The sequence below is a fragment of the Oryza sativa genome, chromosome 1 (assembly GCF_034140825.1).
Source record: "Oryza sativa Japonica Group chromosome 1, ASM3414082v1".
NCBI classification, from domain to species: Eukaryota; Viridiplantae; Streptophyta; class Magnoliopsida; order Poales; family Poaceae; genus Oryza; species Oryza sativa.
In genome coordinates this window covers 1,340,506-1,363,504 of record NC_089035.1, presented here as the reverse complement: position 1 = coordinate 1,363,504, position 22,999 = coordinate 1,340,506, and the positions used below count along the sequence as shown (strand labels likewise).

Below are 22,999 nucleotides of genomic sequence, written 5' to 3'. Positions count from 1 at the left end.
ATAGTGGTTTAAAATTTTAATTTTTATTTAAAATAAAAACAAAATGATTTATTGCATATTTATATCATGGATTTGAGGCATGTCGAAGAGGGCCGGTGTACGTTCATGGGACTTCTACTCATGACCAGACCTACATGAGTTGCTCTAAGCCTCTCTGAATTCGCTGGCCGCTCACCTCCACCATCGGAGATTCCTCTCCGACGAGGCGACGACGACGTACGACTCCTACCCTTAGCATGCGGCGCGTGCGTGCGTCTTGCGCGCTGCTGCGCGCGTGCACGTGCTTGTGTTGGGCATCCACTTGTGCTCGTCGACCAGACCGTACACGCACCACGTGCGCATGCGCACATGCGATGCGTACAGTAGAGAAGAGAGGGTACAGAGATCAGATTCCGACGCACTACGTGTCATCGCAGTCTCACGTAGTTACAATGTGGATAACGTACTTCTAAAATTAATAATGCGACGTCACCATCACCGATCACGGGGTGGAAATTAGAAATTGCTCCATGCTTTGCATGCATGGCAACCCATGCATGCATGTCACTCCAGAACGATCGAGCAAACCCAGCTAAATGGATAGTCCCACCGATCGGTTATCATTATAATAGCCTTAGCTAAAAATAAATTATGAAATTTTAAAATTAGTTTTAATGTTAGTCGTTAAAAGTTTTTATTTATAAATTAAATTTTGTTTTTAATAAGCCGTTTTGTGTTTATCTTTTAAGTTAAATTATCCTATGCTTTCGAGATAATAAGTTATCCTAAGTTTAACCAAGATTTATAGAGAAAATTATTAACATCTAACCATATTAAGGAGTAAATTGTTAAAATATACTACTATTATATAATGGATCTATCTAATGACACTCATTTAATATCATAAATATTATTTTTTAAACTTATAGCAGTTAGACTTAGGACAAACATATGATCGATCACCTGTATTTTGGTGGAATGGAGTAGCACACAGTATATGTTACTCCCTCCATTTCAACTGGTTATATGACGTTTTGACTTTGATCAAAGTCAAACTACTCTAGATTAGACTAACATTATAGAAAAAATAATAATATTTACAACACCAGTATAGTTTTATTAAATCTATAATTGAATAATTTTTCATAATATATTTGTATTAGGTTCAAAGTATTACTATTACTTTTATAAAATTAGTTAAATTTAAAGTCGTCTTATAAGATTAATCGATGAATCGGAGGGAGTACGTTATACTAGTAGTACCGTATTAGCTGCGTTGCTTGTTGATTAATTAATTCGTCCTATATGTGTGCATGCATATATACGCGTGGCAATGGATCGGAGGCCTCCACGTGCTCTTATCCTCATGCAAGTCAGCATTTGTGATTGGGTAAGGGCGCGCTATACATATTAGTCGGTCGATCTCTATCTATAAATATTAACCACTCGACCCATCACTAACACCCACACCCCCCAGTACAACCAAGATGAGCAACACTACCATGGCTACTTCCACCATCCTGCTCTTCCTCCTCGCCGGCCTCGCCGCCGCCCACGGCGACGGCGACACCACCATCCGTCTCCCCAGCGACGGCGCCAAAGCATCACGACCACGCGCCGCCAAACCATGGGACTGCTGCGACAACATCGAGATCTCCCGGCTAATGATCTACCCGCCACTGTACCGCTGCAACGACGAGGTGAAGCAGTGCGCCGCCGCCTGCAAGGAGTGCGTGGAGGCGCCCGGCGGCGACTTCAACGGCGGCGCCTTCGTCTGCAGTGACTGGTTCTCGACGGTGGACCCCGGCCCCAAGTGCACGGCGGCGCTGGATGGGCTGTCGATGGAGAGGCCGTGGAAGTGCTGCGACAACATCAAGCGGCTGCCGACGAAGCCCGACCCGCCGCAGTGGCGCTGCAACGACGAGCTGGAGCCCAGCCAGTGCACCGCCGCGTGCAAGTCGTGCCGGGAGGCGCCGGGGCCATTCCCGGGGAAGCTCATCTGCGAGGACATCTACTGGGGCGCCGACCCGGGCCCCTTCTGCACGCCGCGGCCATGGGGAGATTGCTGCGACAAGGCCTTCTGCAACAAGATGAACCCGCCGACCTGCCGCTGCATGGACGAGGTGAAGGAGTGCGCCGACGCGTGCAAGGATTGCCAGCGCGTGGAGTCGTCGGAGCCGCCTCGCTACGTCTGCAAGGACCGCTTCACCGGCCATCCCGGCCCCGTGTGCAAACCCCGAGCGGAGAACTAGCTAGCTACAGATGATCGATGATCGATCTGTGTGTCCATCAATAAAACTCGCCCTAGCTTGCAGCTAGCTGATCGTTCGTTCGATCATTCAGAGTTGGTATAGCTAGAGGCTAGAGCTTAGCTCCATCCAGATTTTTCAGTGCTCTGCAGCTTTTGTGCATCTTGCATGCTTTGTTAGTTTGTGTGCTCCATGTGTGTGGGTGTGTTTGTCTCTGTTCGCTTGTGTGGACCATGAGGAAAAATAAAATAAATATGCAATGCAAGCGTGGATATGTACCCATGTTGAGTTGTCTCATCATAAATAAGAGATGAACGAGCGATATTTACCTACTCGACATATAAAATGATCAGAAACGTGATCCTGTCACATGGGTACCAGTCTAATAAATTGAAAGATAAGTTATATACTGAAAATTAAGAAACAGGTTAAAAATTAATAATAATAAAAACGATATCTCATTTAGCACGGGCCTCATATGTTGATTGAATGATTACTAATTCCTCTGTTTCACGTTAGAAGATGTTGTGGGTTTTCAATACATTTATGTATGGATTCATATATATGTCTCAGAATTCATATGGATGTTAGTGAATATAAATGAACGATAGAGAGATCAAATATCTTATAATGTGAAGTGAAAGTAGTACATAGCAAGCTATTCAGTTCGAACTCCATCGCATGAGAAACATTTAGCACTAGGGTTTAATTTTTCGGTTTGGCCGATTCTATCGGAGGTTACCGATATACCGAAATTTCAGTCCAAAATTATGAACAAATGTTTATCAAATTTGAAAAAAAATATTACCAAACATTACAAAATTTATTTTAAAGTAAAAATTTCGGCTGAAATAATATGGGTGGGGGGGGAGGGTGGCGTCTGGAATGACCGAAATTTCTAGTTGTTTGGTCCATGTGTTTGTGCAGTGGCTGGTGTATTTGTCTCTGTTCGCTTGTGTGGACCAAGAGAAAAAAATAAAATATGTATACTATGCAAGCATGCATATGAACCCATGTTGAGTTGTCCCAATATCATAAATAAGGCCTAGTTTAGATCCCCTGGCAAATTTTTTCACCATGTCACATCAAATGTTTGGACACATACATAAAATATTAAATATACGAATAAAAACTAATTACACAAATTACGTGTAAATTGCGAAACGAATCTTTTAAGCTTGTTGTTCAGGGTATGTCTGACTAAGTTGCTTATCTCTGAACTAGTGAAGGAGGAAGGACGAGTATTGTGGATTTCCTTTGGGTTGGGAATGGGTTGAATCCATTTTTCTACACTTGGTTTGGATTGGTTTGGGTGCTCTGTGAGTGGATTGGATTGGTTTGTTTTCTGCAAGCTATGAATTAGAATGGATTGGTTTAGAAGTGTACTGTGTAGAGACAAGTGGTTTGGGGGCGGTTTTGGTGTGGATCTCAGTCCATTAGCAGGCGGATATGGGGTCAACATCAACGATATTGGTATTGATCCCTTGCTGAGTTTGAATTTAATTTTATCACCTCGGTAATTTTCTTGGTGCCAAAAGAAGACGGCGCCGAGGTGTTATGCCAATCTCTATGGTATCGAGGTAAAGATGTTTTTTTTTTACAAAGTTCATTCTTGAAATTAGATTTTAGAAGGATTAATTTGTCAAAATTTCATGAGAGAGAGAGAGAGAGAGAGAGAGAGAGAGAGAGAGAGAGAGAGAGAGAGAGAGCAGCGTGTGTCGCAGACAGCTGCTAGTGTCCCATTTTACTGGTCCAGGCTTCCAAGCTTGATTCAGCTACTGGTCCAGGAAAGGAAACCAGCAACCAGGCCTCTCTCAACTCGCTGGGCCGCTGAGCATGCGTGTAGCACGTGCTTGTGCTCGTCGACCAGACCATACATGCACCACGTGCGCATGTGCAGACGCGATGCGATGCGGAGAGAAGAGTTGGTACAGAGATCAGATTCCGACGCACTACGTGTCACCGCAGTCTCAGTTAATTAGTACTATAGTTACAATAATGTGGACGACGTACATCTAAATTAATGCGACGGTCACCATCACCGATCACGTGGTGGAAATTAGAAATTGCTCCATGATTAGCATGGCAACCCATGCATGCATGTCACTCCAGAACGATCGAGCAAACCGAGCTAAATGGATAGTCCCATCAATCGGTTATCATTATAATAGCCTTAGCTAAAAATAAATTATTAAATTTTAAAATTAGTTTTGATGTAGTTTTTTTTAACATAAAGTCGTTAAAAGTATATGTACTCCCTCCATAAAAATAAACAAACCATGGTTTTTGTGTTTAATGTTTGACCGTCTGTCTTATTTAAAAAAATTATGAAAAAAAAATTAAAAGACAAGTCACGTATAAAGTATTAATCATATTTTATCATCTAACAACAATGAAAATACTAATTATAAAAAATTTCATATAAGACAGATAGTCAAACGTTGGACACGAAAACCCAGGTTTTGTCTTCTTTTAGGACGGATGGAGTAAAATTTTATTTATAAATTAATTTTTATTTTTAACAGTCGTTTTGTTTTACTAGTGAATATGGCGATATGACAGTACCCAAAATGATAATGGTACTACAAATGAATGAATGAACAATGATCCAACAACCCAACAAAATATACTCTAATTAAACTCTATCCTGTATTATTCCTGCATAGGGGTGAGCATATTTAGACCGAACCGAAAAATCGAACCGAAAAGACCGAGACCGAGACTGAAAAATTCGGTTATCTGTTCGGTCTCAGCCCTCAAAAGACCGAATTTATTTCGGTCATTTCGGTTATTGGGATCAGTTAACCGAATTAACCAAAATGACCGAATTTTGGCCCAATAGGCCTAGGAAGCCCAATAAACCCACTAAAACAAACCCTACCACCACTGCCGCACAGCGCCGCCTCCTCCTCCAGCCTGCACCGCGTCGCTGCAGCCGCCTCCGCCCTCCATCGCGCCGTGGCCTGCCTCCGCCCTCCACCGCGCCGCGGCCGCCGCCTCCGCCCTCCACCGAGCCGCGGCCGCCGCCTCCGCCTCCACCGCGTGGCGGCCGCCGCTATCCTCCACCGCGCCGCGTTCGACGCCGCCGTCCTCCACCGCGCCGTGGCCGACAACGCCGTCCTCCACCATGCCGCAGCCGACGCCTCCGCCCTCCACCGCGCCGGCGATGCCTCTGTCAAAATTTTTCGTTCCAAATTTTCTCCACAAAAATTTCGGTCAAACCGAGACCGAGACCGAATTTGCCGGTCCTGAGTTTTTTTTGGATAAAATTCGGTCCTGAGTTTGTAAAGACCGAACTGACCGAAAAATCGAAGAACGAGATCGAATTTTTCGGTCGGACCGAACTGTCGACGGGTGATACCCGTAGGCCGGATATAGAGGGTATTGGGGTACGTTGGTACAAGGATCTACGTAGTACAACATCGAACAATCAAAAGACAATAATTATACTGGTTCAGGCCCCTTGGTAGGTAATAGCCCTAATCCAGTTGATATGGGATTATATGGTGGAAAACACAGGTTACAAAGGGAACGATGGAACTTGTCGGATCCGGCGAGATCGTAGTCGAGTGGATTCGACTAGCTCTCGATGACTTGGCTCCTCGCAGACCTCAGCTTTGTAGGCTGTGTGGGTTGTGTTGGTTCTAAGATTCGATGATCTATGCCCTCCCCGGGGGGTCCCTGTTATATCACAGATCTGGAGGTCTCCAAGTAGGACTCGGAGATATCAGACCCAATACGATACGTCGACGATCCAGTTCTATCCGAGAAGGACTCTTCCCATCTGTAGATTTCGTGAAAGGTTTCCTTAGGATATGTAGAAAACATCCGCGTGCGCGTGGGTATGCCATATCGATATGTAACGTATATCGAAGGGTAGAGGGTATGCCTGACCCGTAACCCTGACACGAACGCCCACCCCTATTCCTGCATACATCCATGCATATATATCAGCATATCCTCTTACTTCTAACGTACGTTGAACCATCCTCCTCTCATGTCTCACGTACCGGAACACATATGCTTGCACAGGTATGAACATATGCTTGCACAGTATGTGAAAGGGATACGTACTTTCTTTTTTTTCTCTCTCCTTCCATTACATGAAAGATTTATACGTAACGCGCGCGAAGATGGATTCTAATATCTCGGGTAGACGTCTACCAGTTTTTTGCATGTTAACTAAATAATTATTGAAAAATTTCAAAAAAACTTTACAACATAGATTAATATGTAATATATCACTTAACAAACATGCAAGTTCAAATTCGACTTCTACAAGTTTTAACAAAAATAACAAATTAAAGTCTAACTAGTATATACATATATTCAGAGTCAAATTTGTTATTTTTGTTACAACTAGTAGAAGTCGAATTTGAACTTGCATGTTTGTGAAGTGATATACTCCCTCCATCTACAAAAGTTACACATATTACTTTTTACATCAAGACCAATGAGAAATTAAATCACCTTGGATGTTACAAAATCAAAGAATGAATGCAAGCATGCAACTAATGAGTATCTAGATGACTCCTTGAGTTCTAATAAAACATTTAGTTTGTCTCTTCATTTAAGTCTTAAATACATAAAGATTACAAATAGGAACAGGTTATTTGGAAAAACTCAAATGTGAAATTGGTGTAACTTTTGTGGATGGAGGGAGTATTACATATTAACCTATCATGCCAATTTTTTTGAAAAATTTTTATAATTATTTAGATAACATGTAAGAAACATGTGGACGTTCACCCGAGTATTTAAAACAGTTTCCGTGTGCGCACACATATAAATACATGCAACACCACCCTCATAGGTAAGGTAAGAATCCGACCACCAAAAACATGTTAAAAAAAAACAAAACCAACAACAAATCTTTAATGTCACTAAAATCAAACTACTCGAGTATTATTGAAAACATACTCGAGTACTTGTGTATGTGTAAATATTCGAGCGCACCTAGTTTTAAACCACCTTGTAATTTGTGCATAGTCACATTTGTGTCAATTAAATTCCACTGTGAGTATGCATATGGAAGAAAGCGTCAAATTAATTAATCAGCACTGATATAGTAGTGGCAAAGCCAGGAAGAAGGGAATCAGAGTAGACAGATGCGTGGCAAATGGGGCCTCCACGTGCTCTTATCCTCATGCAAGTCAGCATTTGTGATTGGGTAGTATGGGTTGCTCGATCTTTCTATAAATAATAACGCTACTCAGTACTCACCCATCACAAGCACCCACACCAACCAAAGATGAGCAACACCACCATGGCTATTTCCACCATCCTTCTCTTCCTCCTCGCCGGCCTCGTCGCCGCCCACGGCGACGGCGACACCATGATCCGTCTCCCAAGCGACGGCGCCGAAGCACCACCACGCCCGCCCAAACCCTGGGACTGCTGCGACAACATCGAGATGTCCCCGCTCGAGATCTTCCCGCCGCTGTACCGCTGCAACGACGAGGTGAAGCAGTGCTCCGCCGCCTGCAAGGAGTGCGTGGAGGCGCCCGGCGACTTCCCCCGCGGCGCCTTCGTGTGCCGCGACTGGTACTCGACGGTGGACCCGGGCCACATGTGCACGGCGCCGGATCAGCCGACGACGAAGAGGCCGTGGAAGTGCTGTGACAGCATCGTGCAGCTGCCGCAGAGGATCTTCCCGCCGTTCTGGCGCTGCGACGACGAGCTGGAGCCCGGCAAGTGCACCGCCGCGTGCAAGTCGTGCAGGGAGGCGCCGGGGCCGTTCCCGGGGCCGCTCATCTGCGAGGACGTCTACTGGGGCGCCGACCCGGGCCCCTTGTGCACGCCGCGGCCATGGGGGAAATGCTGCGACAAGGCCTTCTGCAACAAGATGAACCCGCCGACCTGCCGCTGCATGGACGAGGTGAACAAGTGCGCCGCCGCGTGCAAGGATTGCCAGCGTGTGGAGTCGTCAGAGCCGCCTCGCTACGTCTGCAAGGACCGCTTCACCGGCCAGCCCGGGCCCATGTGCAAACCCCGAGCGGAGAACTAGCTAGCTACAGATGATCGATGATCGATCTGTGTGTCCATCAATAAAACTCGCCCTAGCTTGCAGCTAGCTGATCGTTCGTTCGATCATTCAGAGTTGGTATAGCTAGAGGCTAGAGCTTAGCTCCATCCAGATTTTTCAGTGCTCTGCAGCTTTTGTGCATCTTGCATGCTTTGTTAGTTTGTGTGCTCCATGTGTGTGGGTGTGTTTAATTTGTCCCTGTTCGCTTGTGTGGACCAAGAGGGAAAATAAAATATATATGCAACGCAAGCATGCACCCATGTTGAGTTGTCTCAATATCATAAATAAGAGATATGAGCGAGCGATATATCTACTCGACATATAAAATGATCAGAAACGTGATCCTGTCACATCACATGGGCACCAGTCTAGTAAACTGAGAGGACAATTATATTGAAAATTAAGAAACATGCTGAATAATAATAATAATAATAATAATAATAATAATAATAATAATAATAATAATAATAATAATAATAATAATAATAATAATAATAATAAAACACAATATCTCATTGAGCATGGGCCGCATATATTGATATTATACTACTTCGTCTTATTTACATTTTAAGACGTTGTGGGTTTTCAATACATGTATACATAGATTCATATATATTGCTTCATATATGTCTCCGAATTCATATGGATATTAATTACTAAATATAGATAAATGATGTAGAGACCAAAACATTTAAGATTCGATATTAATTACATATACATTTAAGATTCTTTTTTTGGCGAAGGGAGTAGTACGAATATTACATGCCACTTGTATAATATATGGGGTCAACATCAACGATATTGGTACTGAATCCTTGCTGAATTTGAACTTAATTTTGTCACCTCGGCAATTTTCTTGGTGCCAAAAGAAGACGGCACCGAGCTGTTACGGCAATCTCTATGGTATCGAGTTATAGATGTTTTTTCTTACAAAGTTCATTCTTCAAATTAGATTTTAGAAGTGTTAATTTGTCAAATTTCATGCGAGAGAGAGAGAGAGAGAGAGAGAGAGAGAGAGAGAGAGAGAGAGAGAACAGCGTGTCGCAGACTGCTGCTTGTGTCATGTACCCGCGACAATAATCCAAGCGCGCACACATGCGATGCGTGCGTTTACACAGGACACTCTCGTATCTGCCCCATTAATCAATTCCCACGGCCGTACTACTACGTGTCATCGCAATCTCAGGTAAGCGTATGTATGTACGTACGGTCTCGATCGCCGGCCACGTGGTGGATATTAAATGGCTGCATGGCATCACATGCACATGCATGGGTCAACCGGTCAACCCATGCATGCATGTCTCTGTCATGTACTCCAAAACGATGGAGCTATCAGCTACCCAACAAAATGCACGCCAAACTCTATCCTGTAGTTCTCAAAAAAAAAAGAAGAAAAACTTTATCCTGTATTCCTGTGATCCTGTCTACATGCATCCTCTTGCACATGTTCCTTAATTAATTGATTCCTCTGTGCATGCATATATTCGTGGAATGGAAACCTCCACGTGCTCCTCTTATCCTCATGCAATGCAAGTCAGCTTTATGGTTAGTTGATTTTATGATTTAGAGTAGAAGTTCGTTCGTGGCTTGCGTGCTATTTAAATAGTTATAAAAAATTAAAAAATATATATTATAAGTTAAAAACACTTATAGTTAACATATATTAATAGTTAAATTTATTTTTTAACATATAAAAATTAGATTTGGTTTTGTATATTTGTGAAGTGATATATCACATATTAATTTATCTTGTTAATTTTTTTAAAAAAAAATTATGATCACCTAAGTTACATACAAACAACTGGACATCGCTATGGAGTTTAGAATATTTTTCCTTGGTCTATCTATCTATAATAACTAAACTACTCGACTCATCACTAGCACAACACCACAAACCAAGATGAGTAACAACAGCATGGCTACTTCCACCATCCTGCTCTTCCTCCTCGCCGTCGGCGGCCTCGCCGCCGCCCACGGCGACACCATCCGTCTCCCCAGCGAAGGCGACGCACCACCGCAGCCCGCCAAACCCTGGGACTGCTGCGACGATATCGAGATGTCCCCGCTAAAGATCTTCCCGCCGCTTTACCGCTGCAACGACGAGGTCAAGCAGTGCTCGGCCGCCTGCAAGGAGTGCGTGGCGGCGCCGGCGGCCGGAGACTCCCCCTGCGGCGGCGGCGCCGCCCTCGTCTGCCGCGACTGGTACTCGACGGAGGACCCCGGCAAGCCGTGCACGCCGGAGCGGGAATGGCCGGAGCGGACGACGAAGAAGAGGCCGTGGAAGTGCTGCGACAACATCCGGCGGCTGCCGCCGAGGATCCACCCGCCGTTCTGGCGCTGCGACGACGAGCTCAAGCCCGGCCAGTGCTTCGCCGCGTGCAAGGCTTGCCGGGAGGCGCCGGGGCCATTCCCGGGGCCGCTCATCTGCGACGACGTCTACTGGGGCGCCGACCCGGGTCCCTTCTGCACGCCGCGGCCGTGGGGGGATTGCTGCGACAACACCACCTGCACCAAGTCGATCCCTCCAATCTGCAGCTGCGGCGACAAGGTGGCGGCATGCGACGGCGCGTGCAAGGATTGCCAGCCGGTGGCGTCGTCGTCGGAGCCGCCTCGCTTCGTCTGCAAGGATCAGTTCACCGGACAGCCAGGGCCCAAGTGCACACCATGCACTCAGAACTGATCCTTGCAGATATGATCGATGTCCGTCAATAACTCCAGACCAAGCAGAAGTACTTGATCGTTCGTTCGATCATCCAGAGTTGCTATAGTCTATATTCTCTCTGGTTTCATTTTAATTGACGTTTTGAACAATGATACGGTCTACAAGATATATCTTTAACCTTATTTTTCTAATATAATATATATAATAAATAAATGTATGTTTACTTTTAGGGGCAATTGCAAATTTACCACTACTTTGAATCGTTATTGCAAAAATGTCACTAGAAAATTGCAAAAATACCATTAGAACTATTATTCGAGTGGCATCCTTGCAATATTGAAAAAACCGGTGGCAAATTTATAAATGCCCCTTACTTTTATTATAGTGCTTTAAGCGATAAATCTATATATGTTGTTCTAGTTTCTTTAAACTAAATATTTTTAAAGTTATTGATGGTCAAAGTTATAAGAGTTTGACCTTAACCTTGTCTAAAACGTCAATTAATATGGAACCGGAGGGAGTAGCTAAGTAGCTCCATTCAGAGCTCATGCAGTCGAGACATGATTATCTGTTTGTGAATCTTGATTTGCTTGCTCGTTTGATCCGTGTGTGTATTTATATATCTGTGTTTATTCGCTCGTGTGATCTATATGCATGTTGAGTTGTCCTCATAATTCATAAATACTACTCTCTCCTATTTCATTTTAATTGACGTTTTGGACAATAACATGGTCTACAAAATATATCTTTAACCTTATTTTTCTATTATAATATATATAATAAATAAATGCATGTTTATTTTTATTATAGTACTTTGAAAGATAAATCTATATATATGTTGTTCTTATTTCTTTAAACCAAATATTTTTAAAGTTATTAATAGTTAAAGTTATAAAAGATTGATCTCAATCTTGTTCAAAGTGTCAATTATTATAGAACCGGAGGGAGTCCTCGTAAGAGTCAATATATAAAATCAGAAACTTGATCCTGTGTTTGGGCTACCCGCGGATAACCGATCAAGGAGATACGGACCGATGCCATCGCTAGCGGCCCAATATGAGATGGGCCGCAAATGCGTACGTATGGATGGGCCGAGGCAAAGGTGAGTGGACTGATTCATGGGCCTGCTGGATGAAAAGGTAAGGTGACGACGGGAGGGAGACCCACTCTTGTCGCCGTCCGTCCTACGGTGACTGGACTGATAAGCTACCTAGTCTGCTGTAATATTCTCTTGTGTTTCGGTTACTGATGCATGCTTCAGGGGGTGGCCCCTCTCTCAAAACCGAGAGACTTATGGTTTTGAGAGAGGGGCTAAAGTAGCTTTGAGAGAGAGGCTAAAGTTTAGCCCATCTCTCCCAAACACCCCCTCAAGTGATTGTTTGTGTTTTTTGAGCAAATTCTGTTCTGAGGCCTTGTTTGGATCAGGACTAAATTTTAGTCCCTGTCACATCAGATGTTGGGACACTAATCAGAAGTATTAAAACGTAGACTATTGAGAAAATCCATTCCATAACCCTAGACTAATTCGCAAGACGAATCTATTGAGCATAATTAATCCATAATTAGCCTACGTGATGCTACAGTAAACATGTGCTAATTATAGATTGATTAGGCTTAAAAAATTTGTCACGTGAATTAGCTCTCTTTTATGCAATTAGTTTTATAAGTAGTCTATGTTTAATACTCTAAATTAGTGCCCAAACATCCGATGTGACATGGATTAAAAGTTTAATCCCTAGATATAAACACCACCTGAATCCTGCTAATTTTTTATGGGATTGAGATATGGCTGGTTCATGATAACTGGCCTTCGGTGCTAATTGCAATGGGCGGTGGCACTGTTCTTGGCACATGCGTAGGTCTCTGGATGGGCCGAGACAAGGTGAGTGGGCCCAGTTCATGGTCCTCGAGTGATTCGTGGATCACGCACGCACCCATTCATTCGTGGTCGCTATCTGAAGTGATAATCAACGTGGTCGAAATGGAAATCACGTCTCTTTCTCCGATGCAACAAACAAACGATCGAGCAAACATACAAAAACTCTGCCTTCCACATTTATATCCCTACTCCCTAGCTAGCTAGCTTTGGTCCCGACGTTGAACCATTTAGCTCCATCTTAATTTTCGTATAACGAAAATATCCGATGAAAACCATAAAATAAATAAATGGGACCATTTGAAAATGGGACTTCAAACTTTTCTAGGATAAAAATACTAGAAATAGCTATGTATATATGCATGAATACTATTATCATCAAATATTACGTTAAAACTCAACTTCATCATTCGATAGGAATAAAAGAAATAAAATCCAGTTAAAAATAATAGTAGTAACAGTTACCATCTACCTATTTTTTTCATGACTATACTGTCTCTATATTTTTTAATGAGTTCATAGCATGAGTGTGCACGCATGTTATGAGCATATACGTTTATACTTTATTTTTCAAAAAGAAAAAGTCCGATTTTAATGAATTTTTACTTATTTATCTGTTTTCACCTGATATTCAATCCTCTCGGATATACCAAAATATATGCACGCATATATCCTCGTGATATCTCAGTTTATGCTAGACAACAAATGCTATTTGCATATGTGTACAAAGTTACAAACGCATCGATCGAGGCAAATATATTTTCCCCGTTTACCTCAAAACGTGTGTAGTAACTAGCAACAATGGAATCTGGTCGCCATGTGTTCTTATCCACAGTTTAGAGCAGGTACAATAGCAGACTATAAGTCAGCTGCAAACATATTTTAAGGAGATTAATGAGAAGAGAGAAGAGCAGCGGGCTACAGATTTGTAGCCAGCTATAGTACGGACTCCAAGACGCGGTGTATATATGACAGGTGGGACTAGTTATTGATAGTGTAGTATGTAACTATTGTATAAATGAGCTATCAGATTGGCTATAGATAAATTGGAGCTAATAGTTGACTATACTATTAAACTTGCTCTTATAGCTAGCTCTCAGTTTAGTTGCTCGATAAATAACACCCCATGCATGCATTTCACCATGACCAAACCACGCCTAAACCTAGCTAGCTAATAAGCTCCAAGGCTCCAAGCAAAGTAATTAAGATGACCATGAAAGTGAAGAGCACCATGATGGCTGCTTCCATGCTGCTCTTCCTCCTCGTCCTCGCCGGCATCGTCACCGCCACCACCACCACCACCGACAGCAACATTCGCCTCCCCAGCAACGGCGCCGCCGGCGAAACCGATGGAAACAAACAGGCGAAATCCAGACCGTGGGAGTGCTGCGACAACATCGAGATGTCCGTGCTCAAGATCTACCCGCCGCGGTGGCGTTGCAACGACGAGGTGAAGCAGTGCGCCGCCGCCTGCGAGAACTGCCTGCAGCTGGTGCCCGGGGCCGGCGGCGAAGATGTCGTCTTCGTCTGCGACGACTGGTACCCGACCACCAACCCTGGCCCCGTCTGCACGCCGCGGCCGTGGGGCGATTGCTGCGACAAGGCCTTCTGCACCAGGTCTCTCCCACCGATCTGCCACTGCGCCGACGAGGTGGCGTCGTGCGCCGCCGCCTGCAAGGAGTGCGACATGGTGAATTCGTCGTCGGAGCCGCCTCGCTATATCTGCCGCGACCACTTCACCGGCGAGCCCGGGCCCATGTGCGCATGAACTGATTAACTATAGCTAGCTATATCAAGCTAGCTGATTATATTGATCCTTTCACCAATAAATATATGTTCGCGTCGTTCGCGATCGATCGAACGATCAGTCTGCGTGTGTTCTAGCTTGTTCGTATTCGTACATACGTACGTGTGTACAATTTGTCTGTGTGTTGTGTCTATCGTGTGGTTTGATGTTGGTATGCGTGTTATGTCATGTGTTACGAAGTTATCATGATAAATAAAAGACGAATGAGAGATCTATTCGTCTATCGATATCCACAGGGAGGGGTATTATAATTATAGCAAATAGCTAGTTTGAATATCGACGCTCGTGATTACACATTTGAGTAGATCTCATATATTTTCCTATTAATTTCAGGCAGCCGGTTGAAGGTCTTCAGTCTTCACCATCTGCCTCCAACGCATGAACAAACCATCCAAAATTGTTTATATTCTAATTTAACATTCGAAATAATTTTTTTCAAGAGTAAATTTCAGAAAAGTGCAACTTTAGTGATAAAACTATTGGTTTACTACAACATTAGCTACATGTTTCAGTTTGCTGCAACAATAGCGTGGAAAATTATCACAAAACTGTAACTTTTACGTTATATGCTAAAAGTTGCAGTTTTGTGATAATTTTCCACGTTATTATTGCAGGAAACTGAAACATCTCGCTAATGTTGCAGCAAACTGAAACATCTCACTAATGTTGCAGCAAACTGATAATTTTATTACTAAAGTTGCAGTTTTATGAAATTTACTCTTTTTTCAAATAATCATAGCCTTCATTACATGCCGTTTTCGTCCAAATACATGTGCACTATAAATTGCAGAAATTTTACGATACGTAAGGGTGTACCAAACTACGAATACATGTCTAGATTTTAGGCGATTAATTCTTTTTTTAAAAAAATGAATTGTTTTCTTATCTCTTAAATGAAAATCTGGTGGCTATCACTCCCTTCATCACTTCCTATTTGAACAAAGCCCTTCTTGAATTACGACACAAAAGGTTATGATAAAATTGATATTTTTTAAAAAAAATTACATATACAAGTATTCAAACTGAAATAGTAAAATAATGAAACCATACAATAACAAAATAAACTAAAATTGCACATTACATAGTAGTGTAATTTTAGACATAACTATAAATGTTTAATTTTGAGGTGACTAAAAAAATACAAATTCTCATACGCTTGAAATCTAACAAATCCCATGAAAAAGATGTTAAGATTAATTTTGCAACGTATTATATAACTCACTGAATTTAAGTGGAGGACGCCCATGTTCATATTGTATATATATATGGAATGCATGCATAGATGTCTCTCTGTCTTCTACACGTGTAAAACCAAATGAGCAAAAATACAAAAACTCTGCCTTTTAACTTTATATCACTTTGGTACTGGCATTGAACAATAAATCCTAAATCGTGTGGCTAAGGACTGCGCCGTTATCTGTATCCACAATTGAACTCTGTTACTTGCTCTATAAATATAGGGAAATGCTACGTAACGATATCTTGTTCAGACGGGATGATATCTCTGATGTATCACATGATATCTGGTAAGTATCGGCTAATACACCGTTCGGATATGATAATACCCATGAGGTATCGCCTGATATACCTTATATCTGCTGATACCTAAGTATTGGATAAAAGCCATTAGTTTAGTTTAAATTCAAATTTAATGTTTCAATTAATCTATTCTTTTGTCCAATTATTATTGCCATTATTACGGGTCCATGCCAACACATGTGTAACACAAATTGAAGAAATCTTACTATCCTTTAGAAGAAATTTTAATATAGTATTTTTTTAAAAAATAGTTTTTAGAGTACTAAAAAAATGACCTCATATATTACCTGAGGTAGATGTTAAGAAATCTCACATTCATTCGCGGATTCCCTTGGATGTGTTATATTATTATCACTATCTGAATTTAAGTGGAGTACGTTAATGATCACGTGGTCCAAATGGAAAGGAACGGTTGCATGAAAAACATGTATCGTGTCTCTATCTTCAACTAAAAAACAGAGAAAATATGACGGTGAACAGTGCACAGTATGAGAGTCATATTTTTTTTTTAAAAAAATGTATAGATCAAATTCAAACATCTATCATAGAGTAATAAATATCATATCGATCTGCCTTTTAAAAAAAACTACTCCCTCTGTTCAAAATGTTTGACACCGTTGACTTTTTAAGTACGTGTTTGACCATTCGTCTTATTTAAAAAATTTAATTAATTATTTATTCTTTTCATATCATTTGATTCATTGTTAAATATATTTTCATATACACATATAGTTTTACATATTTCACAAAAAAAATTGAATAAGACGAACGGTTAAACATGTGCTAAAATGTCAACGGTGTCAAACATTTTGAAATTGAGGGGTACGATATATGCGTGTGTGTGGCAACGGAAGGCGGTCATGTGTTCTTATCTATCCACGGTTCAGCTCTGCTATTGGTCTCAGTGTCCCGATAAATAACACACCACAGCTGCAACACAGTTCATCTCAAAGCAAGCAAGACGTCCATGAAGATGAAGCGCACCATGGCTGCTACTTCCATCCTGTTCTTCTTCCTCGCCGGCCTCGCCGCCGCCCACGGCAGCACAGCGGACGACACCACGACCACCACCACCAACACCATACGCCTCCCGATCGACGGAGCAGTGGCGGCGCGAAGGAGGACGAGGCCGTGGAAGTGCTGCGACAACATCGTGAGGCTGCCGGAGAGGATCAACCCGCCGTTCTGGCAGTGCGACGACGAGCTGGAGCCCGGGCAGTGCTTCCGCCAGTGCGAGGCGTGCCGGGATCCGCCGGGGCGGCCGTTCCCCGGCCGGCCGCTCATCTGCGACGACGTCTTCTGGGGCGACGACCCGGGCACCTCGTGCGCGCCGTCGTCGGAGTGGCCGTGGGGCCCGTGCTGCGACATCGCCGTCTGCACCAAGTCGCTCCCTCCCATCTGCCACTGCTCCGACGAGGTGGAGTCGTGCGCCGCCGCGTGCGGGCAGTGCGAGATGGTGGACTCGTGGTCGTGGCGCCCTCTCTTCGTCTGCCGTGACTCCTTCACCGGGGACCCAGGCCCCAGGTGCACACCTGAAATGCACAACTAAGAAGAGAACTACTTCTCTGTATAACAAGCAGAGAGGCTCATCGTACGTATTCTCTGCTAGCTTGAACATGTCTCTGTGTTCATGTACGTGTTGGTATATGCATAGCTTGAACATGTCTCTTTGTGTTCATATACGTGTTGGTATGTATGCATAGCTTGAACATGTCTCTGTGTTGGTATGCCAACATGCATCTTGTCTTTGTGATGATGCATAAATAAATGAATAAAAGATAAATAAGAGATGAGATCTACCCATATGAAAGAGAGTTACGTTTGGCACAGCTGCACAGGTCACTGCTCCATATTTAAGATTTTTCTTAAAGTTGGGTATTATGTTGATAATATTTCGATGAATTATTTTATTTCCATTCTATAAATTAGCATACAATCTTCAAAGTTCAAACCCAACGATAGCAGGTTTACGATTTTGAGATGGCCTTCCGTTTCGGGCTCTGGTGGTATGACGCGTTTCGTGAAATCCGGTGGAAAGCAGGTAGATTTTGAACAAATTTCATAAAACCAAAATTTGAATACAAATTCTCTGAATTTACCGATAAGCTCACAAAAACCGGTCGATTTTGACGAAATTCCGAGCGAAATCATCGAAATTTCAATCGTTAACTAGAAAAATAGGCAAATTGAAAGTGTTTTCCTTTTTTTTTCATTCGTTATTCTTTTCTTTCCTACTGTCAATTTCAGTAAATACATGGAATACATTAATTTTTTTTCATAAATTTATATCCTAATAGGTTATATGAATATCATACTATTTATAAGATTTTATTTGATTTTTTCCCTTTTTTATCAATTTAAATTTGAACTTAGATTTACCCATCGAAATCTTAGATGGTTTCTACTTTCAAGCCTCGTCGAAACTTTAAAATTTCACGGAATTCGACCGGTTTTTGTTGGAATTGGGGTATAGGATCTGAAGCTGTGTTAAACAAATATAGTCTAAAAATATATCTCGCCACATAGAGCTTCAATATCTATTTTGTGTGCACCGCACATCGCTAACACATGAAAATGCTACTGATCTGATCGAGTAAAAGAAACATGCAACAGAAGCTAGTAATTGATAGAGATTTCAGTTGTTATTGGCGGCGCCGGCGGCGGACGTCGCCTTTCGGACGAACACCTGGACGGCGTCGCCCTGCCGGAGCAGCATGTCATCGGGCACGGTCACCCTGGCCTGGACCGCGTCCTTCATCCCGTACCGGAGCGACGTGCCCTCCACCGCCGCCTGCATCTGCAGCCGCTGGCACGCCGTCCTCACCTCGTAGGTGAACTCCTCCTCGGCGCCGGCGACGTGGTCGGGGCGGATGCACACCATGGACATGGCGGTGCCGCCGCCGCCGCCGCGCTCCCGCGTGCAGCTGAGGTGGAAGATCCTCCCGTCGTCGGCGCGGAGGATGGTCGGCGACTGGACGGGCACCACCGCCGCCTCCCCGTACGCGACGCGGAGGCGGCCCCAGCCGTGCCGCGCGGTCAGGTGGCGCGCCAGGGAGTCGGCGGCGCCGGCGAAGCCGCAGCGGCGGATCGGGCAGAAGCAGGGCTCGTGGTCGCACGAGAGCTCGTGCTCGTCCATGTCCTGCCGCGGGAGGAACGACGGGCACCCGTACCTGCGGTTCTTGCACGCGAACCGGATGCACCGGAGCAGGTGGCCGATGGCGCGGCTGCGGGCGAGCTCCATCGTCCCGCATTTCCTGCACACCCTGGCGCCGCCGTCGTCGTAGCTGCATCTCTCGCAGATGACATCCCCGTTCGCACACTGTACATGAACCAATCAATTACGTCAACATCTAGAATGTATTTTCTACACCTAAGTGCATGCATGTAATTTAAACCATTATATAAAAATTTTATAAAATTTGATAAGATAGACTATCATAATATAAGACACTATAAACATGTAAGTCTAAATTTGATCGAGAAACAAAAATAATAAATTTTATCTCTATTCATTGTCTGATTTTATTATTTTTGTTTCTCTAGTTGTAAATCAAATTTAGTCCTGCATGTTTATATACATACTTATCACAATCGATGTTACTAAATATTTTGAATTTTTTCTATAACTATTTAAGTCAAAATCCTTGTCCGGTCAACATCGGCAACGAATCGATCGATGCAACATGAACTGATCTATACTACCTCGTAGATGGGAGAGGAGAGCATGGCGAAGCATCCGTCGCACCGGAAGATGCCGTCGTCGGCGCCGATGCCGTCGATGCGGACGGTGAACTCGTTATCCGCAGGGGGATGGTACCACGACCCATCCTGCTCGTCGTCGTCGTCTTCCCTGTCGTCGGAGCGCGGCGACGGCCTCGTGTGGCAGCACCGGCTGTCCTCGCACTCGTAGCTGCGTGTGCGGCTGCGGCTCCGGCAGCTTCTTGGCCGACGACGACGACGTCGGCGGGGGCTGTTGCTCCGGCTGCGGCCGCGGCGGCGAGAGTACCCTTCCTCGTCGTGACGACGACGGCGGCTCGGTTGGTAGGCCGGCGACAGCGACCAACGGCTGCCCTCAAGGTAGACCGGCGATTCCGGCCCGGTCGTCGGGTCTCGCCGCCGGCGCCGGGCCGTGCCGGCCGCCGGGATGGCGATCCTGTCGCCCACGCGGCCGCTGCTCATCTTGGGCGCTAGAATCCTCTGCTCCCGAATATCTCGCCGATGAAACAGATTTTATAACGATCTGCTGCATGCTTAAGAGTTAAGGAGTCTTGGAGATAGGAGATTGTGCCAAATACTTCACCAAGAGTATTTCGGAAGGTTTGTTTTAATTTAAGAAATTTTATCTTGTTTTAAGAAAAAACGGGAACTTTCGAAAATTGTGTTGTTATTAAAACTCCACCATAATTTGATAAGACCTTAAATAACCTCACTCTTCTTTACCTTGCCAAAATTGTAGCTTTACTATATATTTTCTGTTTATTGAATTAAATTTTCAAATATACTTTTTTTCTGATTGTCCGGGATTAATATTTAAGAATATTTGCAAAAATATACCTGTGCGGCCAATTCATCATGCGATGCAAGATCAACATTGCAATTTTAGTTTATTTTAACTACAATTGTGTTGTTTTATTTGGTTTTATTTTATTTCTATCTCAGTTTGAAATTTTTTTTGCATGTAATTTTGTAACTTTTACTAGTTATAAGTTTTTTTTTCATGTATTTTTCTAATTTTCTAGACACTCCTATGGAGAAAAAACTTAAAGTATAACCTGTTAGATCGTGATGTACCTAAAACAATGTAGATTAATGGCAAAATTTGCATAAACCATCACAGTTGCCACTCTAGTTTTAAGATACGACCCTAGAACCCATTTTGTGGCAAGTCCAACAACACTATCAGGCCAAACTGCTCGCTCCGTACTCATGACTATTACTCCATCCATCCCATAATATAAGAGATTTTAGGTGAATATGACATATTATAGTACAATGAGATACGACGTGTCACGTCCACCCAAATCCTTTATATTATAGGACCGAGGGAGGAGTTGATTAGGACCATTTCTTCCAATATGGATTTGCTACCGATGACTGCCTCACCTATGCGCTCAACCCTCTCGCCGTTCACAATTGATCCCTTTGGTCGATTTAATCTAGTAAGACAATAGATCTTCGGTGCCTCAAGGCTCAAGCTACTGGGTGAGTTCCATTTTAACTTATTACAGAGAAGCAAATAAGCTCAAGCTTTTCTTCTGCGCAGCATTATATATATGCAGATGCAGTTCCCTCACTTAGCAACAATGATGCGTTTGAAGAAGAAGGGTACGATGGATAATACTGGTACGCCCAAGAGGACGAGGTGGTCGGAGAACAAGGCTCAGCAGGACGGGAAAGATGAGACGACCAAGCTGACCTACTCCATCGAGCGTGACGCACTGGAGTGTCCCATTTGCTTCGTTCCTTTTGAAGATCGAGTTTACATGGTACTGTACTAATCTTGTACTCCGTACTAGTAGTAATTAGTTTTAGATTCTTGCACGTATTTAGAACATTCCTGAGCAACATTTGTTTAATTTGTTGGTGTGCATGCAGTGCAAGAACGGCCACGCTGCGTGCGGCTCCTGCTACGCCAAGATGAACACCATGTGCCCGTGCTGCATCGAGCCCATCGGTAACATCCGGTGCAGGCCGCTGGAGAAGGTGCTTGCGGCCATGTCTGCTCCCTGCAGGTTCAGCACGAGCGCCTACATGAGGTTGATCAGGGCGAGCGGCTGCACGGAGATCGTCGCCTACACCGAGAGGCGGAATCACGAGGCGTCGTGCCCACACGCCCCGTGTGTCTGCCCGTTCGACGGCTGCAACTACCAGGGACACTTGCTGTACAGCCACATCCAGGACGAACACGCCACGGACGCCGCCGTCGTCGCCACAGGCTGTCTCCGGGGCACCGGCACCACCGTGACGCTGCACAAGAGCAAGCCGTTCCACGTGCTCCTCCACCGCGGCGGCAGCCGCGTCTTCCTCCTGCTCAACGGCGACAACGTCCTGTCGGGCCGCTCGCTGTCGCTGGTCTGCATCAGCCCTCCTCCCCCGTTGCCCAACTGCGAGCTGCTGTACAAGATTGAGCTTGGCGCCGTGTCGCGGGCCCCCGGCGAGCTCGGTCTGTCCATGTCGGGTACCGTCCCGTGCGTCCGCCGGCTGGAGGGGTTCGACGCGAAGGCGTTCCTGTTCGTGCCCGATTCTTACTGGGGCTCGTCCGGCACCATCTCTGTCACCGTGCACCTCTGAGAGTGATTGCTTGCTTTTGGGTCACTCCAGTCCTGAGTCTATCGATCTCAGTGTTTGTTGTTAGCTTTCAGGTCTACTATATGTGTTGTAATTGGCTAAGATCAATCGATAAAAAAAACTGAACTCTCTGGATTTTTCGGACTGCTATAGTGAACTGACGAAACTGAACTATGAAATGATGAACAGAGGAAACAGAGCAGCGAGATAGGTTTTGGTAGTTCTCAAAAAAGAGAGAGAGAGAGAGGTTTTGGTGTTGCGAAGCTTTTTCTCGTTTCTTTTGGTACCCAGCTATTTGTTACAACTGAAAAAAACGCGAAAAATTGCCTAGATCCTATTTGACCGCGTCATGCCATGACAGAAAACCGAAATAGAAGCCGACAAACACTACGACTACTTTAGAGTTTAGACTCCACGGTGAACACAGCCCATGTCAAGTCCTTATTCTGAAATGGAATCATATTAGCCCATTACTAAGGGTGTGTTAAGTTCACGCTAAAATTGAAAGTTTGGTTGAAATTGGAACAATGTGACGGAAAAGTTGGTAGTTTGTGTGTGTGGGAAAGTTTTGATG

The 22,999-nt window shown here is 44.0% G+C and overlaps 7 protein-coding genes across 7 annotated transcripts; 6 read left to right on the top strand and 1 right to left on the bottom strand.

Annotated features, from left to right (window-relative positions):
* The first annotated feature begins 1,410 nt into the window (after positions 1 to 1,410).
* Positions 1,411 to 2,535, top strand: LOC9271230 (Bowman-Birk type bran trypsin inhibitor-like). The gene has a single exon (NM_001405001.1). It carries the CDS (start codon positions 1,467 to 1,469, stop codon positions 2,229 to 2,231), a length of 765 nt encoding a protein of 254 aa, NP_001391930.1. The 5' UTR covers positions 1,411 to 1,466; the 3' UTR covers positions 2,232 to 2,535.
* A 4,855-nt stretch (positions 2,536 to 7,390) lies between these two features.
* LOC9268662 (Bowman-Birk type bran trypsin inhibitor) lies at positions 7,391 to 8,527 on the top strand. The gene has a single exon (NM_001404902.1). It carries the CDS (start codon positions 7,480 to 7,482, stop codon positions 8,233 to 8,235), a length of 756 nt encoding a protein of 251 aa, NP_001391831.1. The 5' UTR covers positions 7,391 to 7,479; the 3' UTR covers positions 8,236 to 8,527.
* Positions 8,528 to 9,766: 1,239 nt separating this feature from the next.
* On the top strand, positions 9,767 to 11,564 carry LOC4326000 (Bowman-Birk type bran trypsin inhibitor-like). The gene has a single exon (XM_015758023.3). It carries the CDS (start codon positions 10,154 to 10,156, stop codon positions 10,931 to 10,933), a length of 780 nt encoding a protein of 259 aa, XP_015613509.1. The 5' UTR covers positions 9,767 to 10,153; the 3' UTR covers positions 10,934 to 11,564.
* A 2,331-nt stretch (positions 11,565 to 13,895) lies between these two features.
* LOC4325999 (Bowman-Birk type bran trypsin inhibitor) lies at positions 13,896 to 14,821 on the top strand. Its single transcript, XM_015766652.2, has one exon. The coding sequence runs from the start codon at positions 13,999 to 14,001 to the stop codon at positions 14,557 to 14,559; it is 561 nt and encodes a 186-aa protein (XP_015622138.1). The 5' UTR covers positions 13,896 to 13,998; the 3' UTR covers positions 14,560 to 14,821.
* Positions 14,822 to 17,000: 2,179 nt separating this feature from the next.
* LOC4325998 (Bowman-Birk type bran trypsin inhibitor) lies at positions 17,001 to 17,940 on the top strand. Its single transcript, XM_015766651.3, has one exon. It carries the CDS (start codon positions 17,105 to 17,107, stop codon positions 17,684 to 17,686), a length of 582 nt encoding a protein of 193 aa, XP_015622137.1. The 5' UTR covers positions 17,001 to 17,104; the 3' UTR covers positions 17,687 to 17,940.
* Positions 17,941 to 18,599: 659 nt separating this feature from the next.
* LOC107275768 (E3 ubiquitin-protein ligase SINA-like 11) lies at positions 18,600 to 20,350 on the bottom strand. Its single transcript, XM_015780775.2, has 2 exons — positions 19,840 to 20,350; positions 18,600 to 19,456 (listed from the first exon to the last, which is right to left on the bottom strand). The coding sequence occupies exons 1-2, from the start codon at positions 20,314 to 20,316 to the stop codon at positions 18,773 to 18,775; spliced, it is 1,161 nt and encodes a 386-aa protein (XP_015636261.1). The 5' UTR covers positions 20,317 to 20,350; the 3' UTR covers positions 18,600 to 18,772.
* Positions 20,351 to 21,275: 925 nt separating this feature from the next.
* On the top strand, positions 21,276 to 22,560 carry LOC107276545 (E3 ubiquitin-protein ligase SINA-like 10). Its single transcript, XM_015766650.3, has 2 exons — positions 21,276 to 21,623; positions 21,733 to 22,560. The coding sequence occupies exons 1-2, from the start codon at positions 21,411 to 21,413 to the stop codon at positions 22,426 to 22,428; spliced, it is 909 nt and encodes a 302-aa protein (XP_015622136.1). The 5' UTR covers positions 21,276 to 21,410; the 3' UTR covers positions 22,429 to 22,560.
* The last annotated feature ends 439 nt before the right edge of the window (positions 22,561 to 22,999 follow it).